At 53.2% G+C, this 6106-nt stretch overlaps 1 protein-coding gene across 5 annotated transcripts in view; it reads right to left on the bottom strand.

The window, feature by feature from the left end:
- Positions 1-2950: 2950 nt before the first annotated feature.
- ACBD4 (acyl-CoA binding domain containing 4) overlaps positions 2951-6106 on the bottom strand; it is a 7142-nt gene continuing 3986 nt past the window's right edge. For 2 of the 5 annotated variants that reach the window (XM_005863870.2, XM_005863871.2), the window contains exon 10: positions 2951-3739. In XM_005863870.2, coding sequence (XP_005863932.1) covers positions 3617-3739 — 123 coding nt within the window. In that variant the 3' untranslated portion in view covers positions 2951-3616. Of the gene's footprint in view, positions 3743-6106 lie in introns of all 5 variants that reach the window. The other 3 variants (XM_005863869.2, XM_014537761.1, XR_001361626.1) reach the window with 2 other exon arrangements.

Below are 6106 nucleotides of genomic sequence, written 5' to 3'. Positions count from 1 at the left end.
CCGGTATCCGGGGAGCGCGGGGTGTGCGCCAGGGGCTCCCTGGAAACCCCGGGGTAGGAAGGCCTCGCCCCCGGGGCCTCAGCTTCTAGCGAAGAAAATGGCCTCTTGGGGCCGACGTGGTCTGTTCAGAGCATTTCCTGAGACGGACAGGGGAGTCGGGCCCGCTGGTGAACTCCTTGTTGGTGAATTAAGTAATTAATAGTGGATTTAATCAACCCTGTCTCCCTGAGAGGAGGGGTATCGCCTGCAGAGGCGCTTCCTCGGCAGTGGGTGCGGGGCACCACCGGGAGGGGAGCAGCCAGAGGCTCCCCAGGGAGGAGGCTTTATCCCAAAACGGGGGCCGGGGCTTGGCCCCGGACGGGATAGATTCATGGGGAGCGGGAGGAAGGCTTGTTCTGGAGAATATTCTCCGGATTCCGGATTCCGAGCACCTGCCCCAAGGACAGGGCCTGGGAGCAGCTCAACCCTTTGGTCCTAATTACTTAGGCCTAAACCCATCCTAATCGTCACTTCTCCCTCCTCCCAGTGACCCATTCTGATTATTTCTCCCTTAATAGCAGTAGCGGCTGACATCCCAACAGCTTTTTACCGGATAATGTGCTTTTACCGCAGAACCATTTGACCCCACCACGGCCCAGGGAGTAAGGATAGAAATTATTGCCTCCATCTTAGAGATGGAAAGTCTCTAAGACTCAGAGAAATTAAGTGACTTGTCCAAGGTCACATGACAACGAAGTGGCAACTCCAGCTAGTGTGAAGGTCTTTGTGACGCCCCGGGCCATTTTTCTTTGTTACAAACACAGAATTCCTTTTTTTCCTCCCCAAGAACTCTAGATTTAGTTCCTTTTCATTCCTAACAACTTAAGCATAATTCAGGCCCCTTTTTCCTTCATTTAGCAAAGATTTGATAGGAGGGCATGATATTTAACATGTCATCCTTGCTGCTCAGAGACTGTGTAAAGAGGCCATCAAACACAGTGAGCCAAAATGGCAGGGGACAAAAATCAGCTAGCAGCCGGTGAGCCCAGCTGCTTAGGAGTTGACAATTGTGTACAGGTTTCAAGGGGAAGTGACTTATTAGCCGTCTTTGAAGGATGAATGGTTTCCAGGCAAAGTGGCATAAAGAAGGGCATTCTATGAAGAGCAGCATCATGTTCAGGAGTGGTTCTGTGAGAAAGTGGCGAGCGCATGCCCAAAGGGAGAGGCAAGCAAGGGTGCCTGTGGGGCACAGCCAGGTGTTTTGAAATTGACCATCCCAGCCTGTTTTCCCCGAGCTGCTGAGAACTCAGTCCACCTGAAAAGCCTGCCTTCTGCGCTGCTTCCTCCGTCAAGCAGGAGGTTCCTCACACTGGGAGCACTGGGTGGGCGCCAGGGGCTCCCTGAGAACCCCGGGGCAGGAAGGCCTCCCCCTGGGGCCTCATCTTCTATCAGGGAGTCCGAGACCCCCAGTTTGTTACCACATTTTTAGACTCCAAGGGACTCCTGGGTACCCTTAATCAGGGAATTTGGAAGGTATAGCTGAGCCCAGCCTCAGTTTTCTGGACAAGGCTCAGCTGCATGGACTCATTTGTCATACTGGGGTTCCCAGACTAATAGGTGGTGGAATTCTAGAATGCTATCAAACCGGAGGCCAGGCCCTTACTCTTAGCTGAGTTTTAACCCTTTGCCAGGCATTTTATATACCCTGGTCATTTAAACCCCAGGACTGCCTTATGGTCACCATCTTTATTTCACAAACAAGACAACCCAGGCTCAGAGCAATCAAGATCTTGTCTTGCCCGGCCCGTGTGCCTCAGTGGTTGAGTGTAAATCTATGAACCAGGAGGTCATGGTTCAGTTCCAATCAGGGCATATGCCTGGACTCCATCCCCACTCGAGGGCATGCAGGAGGCAGCAGATCGATGATTCTCATCATTTGATGTTTCTATCCCTCTCCCTCTCTGAAATCAATAAAAAATATACATATTTTTAAAAGATCTTGTCTTGCCCAAGTCACAACAATTAGTGTGTGCAAGTGGTAGAGCTGGCTTCCGCTCCACCCTGCATCCCAGCACCAATCTGTCCCTCTCCCCCTGCCCTGCTGTGGCCTCGGCGTGTAACCCTGGGCCAGCTGTGGAGCAGCAGGGCCCATGTGTCTGTTCGGGGGGGATCCACCTTGAGAAAAGGACTGAGGATAAAAGACAGATGGCCGAGCCTGGGAGAGTGGGCAAGGCCAGGGCTGACCCAGGTAACTCAGGAGTTTAAGGATCTCCAGGGAGGGGCATTCAGAACTACTCTTCCTCACCCAGGGGCAGGAAGGCCCTGGGCCCCAGGTGGCAGCAACAGCGGTCTCCAGGCTGCTGCAGCCCTCCACGGGGGGACCTGGCCAGTGGCCTGAGCGCCAACACGGCCTAGAGGACAGGGCTGGTGCTGACCCAAGGGAGGCCGGAGTTGCTAGGAGGTGAGAAGAATAAATGTTACTGGGAGGTCTGTGCCCACTGGGGCTTCTGCCCACACCAAAGAGGGGCTCCTGGCGCAGGTCCCCGCCCCGCCCCCATGCCTACGGGCGGGGCAAAGGCTCCCACTAGGACTAGGTCTTGGCCTTCCAGAAAGCTCCCTGGGAAAGCCCAGGGGGAGATCACGGGAAGGGGCACTTCCAGGCCTGGTGCCTGGACCCCAGCCCTACGCGCCCACCCCCGGGAGCAGCCGCTCTTGTCTTACGGGTGACCTCCCTCTGGGCCCCCGACGGGGGAGTGAGGGGAAGTCCTTGGCCCTACCCCGCGGCGGGTGCGGCCCGCTCCCCTCCCAGGGCCCCCCCGGCTCTGTGCTCCCTTCACTTTCCATGGAGGAGGGACAACCTTCCCCAGAAACATCACCCAGTGGCCTCTCGGGTGGTCGAAGGGACATGGGTGGGGGAGCAGGGGAGGGACTGTGCCTCGGGCGCTCGGGACTCGATTTCCGCCTCACTTCGTAGATGCAGAAGATTGTTTATTTTATTTAGTGAAACATTCATTTGTAAGTGAATCTTCAGAGAAGACGTCCTGAGTGTGCGCGGGGAGAGGAAGGCCAGCACACGGAGCGCTCGCCCTCCCGGGGCCTGCTCTCTGCCTTCCCCCAGCTCGGCGGGGCCTCCCTCCAGCCTCCCAGGCAACCAATCCCAGGACCCGGCCCAACCCAACCTGCCCGACAGCCGGGCCTCCCTCCCGAGCCTCCCAGGCAACCAATCCCAGGACCCGGCCAAACCCAACCTGCCCGACAGCCGGGCCTCCGCGGGGAGAGGCTGAGCTGGGAGAAGTCAGGTGACCCAGGGTTGGGGAGGGCAGAAGCTGAGATGGGCAGCCCCGCCCCCAGGCACCGGCCAACCCAGAACCCGGGACGGGCGCTGCCACTGCAGCCTTCCCAGGAAACCCGGGATGGACTGGGGGTGGGGGTGGGAGAAGCATCCTGTGAAGCTGCGGGAAGGGTGGGGTCTGATTTGCCGTGCTCCCCATTAGGGGAGGGGTGCCAAGGCAAACACTGATTGGTAGTGGTGGCGGGTGGAGTTAATGCTGTTCTCTTAAACCCTGGAAGGCTCCGGGCACAGCAGGACTGGGGGCACATAGCCTCCTTCGTTGGCTGCAGACTCCTCCATTGAGAATCACCTCTTCAGGGTCCGAAACTGCCTGACGAGCCACTGGACAATGAAGGGCCACAGGAGGAAGAAGAGGAGCGTAGGACCTGAGAGCCTGGGGGGCGAAGGCCGAGCACCGGATGGGGGCCTCTGCTGCCAAGAAGGAGGGAGGGGGTCAGGCCAGCCCAGCCTCAGCACAGCCGGCCTCCTCAGGAACCTGCTCCCAGAACTCAGATCGAGAGGCCTGGAGCAGAGAGGTCCCACCCCCATATCCGCACCACTAGAAGGGAGGGATCCTAGGGTCCTAGTGTGTCCCGGACAGATGAGCTCCAACTCACTTCCACATCCTCCACATCCTCCTCCAGGGCAATCCCAGGTGCCAGGAGGGCTGCAGGCTGGAGGGGCTGCCAGGTGGAGGGACTGGCTTCCAGGCTGTTTCCTCTGGGCCACAAAGCAATGGCCCCGTTGGTGTGGCCTTAAGACACTCATATTGTAAAGGATGTGCCACATATTTCAAATGAGGACCCCAGAGTGCTCAGATTTTAATCTCTAAATATTTTTTGCTAAAAGGAACCAGGACTCCCTGGAGAAGTGGCCGATTCCAGGTCTGGAGCAGGAAAGGTAGAGGTGAATGAAAGCAAGGACGCTTTTAAGGATTAATGAGGTCATGATAGGACCCAACTTGAAAGGGTCTCCACTGACCAAAGTTGTGACAATCATTAAAAAGAATGATTGCAGTTGATTAAAATCCTTTAAAAATATTATTAGTCCTAGTCAGTTTGCTCAGTGGATAGCGCATCGGCCTGTGGATCAAGGGGTCCTGGGTTCGATTCCAGTCAAGGGCACAGACTTCGATTGCAGGCTCCTCCCCAGGCCCTGTTCAGGGCGCATGCAGGAGGCAACCAATTGATGTGTTTCTCTCACATCGATATTTCTCTGTTTTTCCCTCTCCCACTCTCTCTAAAAATCAATGGAAAAATATCCTTGGGTGAGAATTTTTTTAAAAAAAAGATAATTAAAGAGAATAAGCTCATATGCTGCCTTTTCATAAGGCACTGTGTTTCAGGGAAATCCTAGATGATCAAGAAAACTACAGCCCTGATCAGTTTGGCTCAGTGACTAGAGTGTCGGCCTGTGGACTGAAGAGTCCCAGGTTCGATTCTGGTCAAGGGCATGTACCTTGGTTGCGGGCACACCCCCAGTAGCTGATCGATGTTTCTCTCTCATGGATGTTTCTAACTCTATCCCTCTCTGTAAAAAATCAATAAAATACATTTTTTTTTTTAAAAAGAAAACTACAGAAAAGTAACAGCTAATTTGAAAGTAAACCTTTTTGCAACTACTAAATAAATTATTGATTCAGGCAAGGATTACCTATCAATTGTTGTCAAAACCTGTGTGACAAATGGGGTAGACAGAGCACTGGACATTCACTGGCTCCAAGAGAAAAAGCTGACTTTACAATAGTGGGACCAGACTGTCACCCCTTTACCCGCGCTAGTGGTCCATGTTGGGATCATTAAGAGCAGGACTTGGATATGTGTTCCCTGATGCGAAGGACATCACCTCTGATGAAATCTGGTCATGTAAACCGCCTGCCAGGATGCAGACAGACCCAAAACGTGGAACAATTCTACAGGACCACTGGCTGTCTCATTAGCAAGTTAGTAGCAAGAAAAAAGGACTGGTCTGGGTTAAAAGATTCTCAAAAGGACAGAGCAACTAGATGCCGCATGTACTCCTGGGCTGGACAGATAGAGCAGCTGGAAAAGGCAATTTTGGGACAACTGGAGAGATTTGAATTTGTATTGGCCATTTGACGATATGAAGGAATTATTGTGTGTGATAAAATTAGGTAATAGAATGTTCTTGTTTTTAGAGATGCAAACCCAAGTATTTCAGGGTGGAACTCTTTAAACTCTTTAGCATATGAAATTAGTAAAAGGTAAACAAAATATAAAAAGCCTCGGAGGGTGGTGGGGATGGTGTTGAAATGTTAGCCACTGTGAATGTGAGGAAATTCCTGCCACCCTGGTTGATACTCACTGTGCCAAAGGGATTAGGGGTCACCCAAATGACTGCCCACATCCAGCAACTCAGCCCTCGCCTGCCCCCACCAACCCAGGCTTCTCAAGAACAGACCCACTCAGAGTTCATGGTGGGTGCCAGCTCTGGAGACAGACAGAGCTAGGGCCACTCCCAGTTCCATCACACAATGTTAATAATAATACTAATCACAATGAACTCCATTCCAGGAGGTCATTGTGTGTGCTGAGCTCGGGGGAAGTAACTGTGAGTATTATCTAATCCTCACAGCAGCTCTGTGAGAGTCTTCCCGGCTGTTACTCAACCTCTCGGAGCCTTAGTTTCCTCATCTGTAACAGGGAAATGAAAGCCTATTTCATAGGGTTGTTGTGTGGATTAGTGAGATAATGCAACTAATGGTATTTGGCACATAGATGGGCTCCAGAAATGGCAGAAGCTGAGGTGTAAGGGGCAAGCAGATCTTGGAGTCCG

Source organism: Myotis brandtii, unplaced genomic scaffold, assembly GCF_000412655.1.
Source record: "Myotis brandtii unplaced genomic scaffold, ASM41265v1 scaffold1814, whole genome shotgun sequence".
NCBI classification, from domain to species: domain Eukaryota; kingdom Metazoa; phylum Chordata; class Mammalia; order Chiroptera; family Vespertilionidae; genus Myotis; species Myotis brandtii.
Note: the sequence above shows the minus strand (reverse complement) of the source record. Positions and strands in the feature narration are given on the sequence as shown.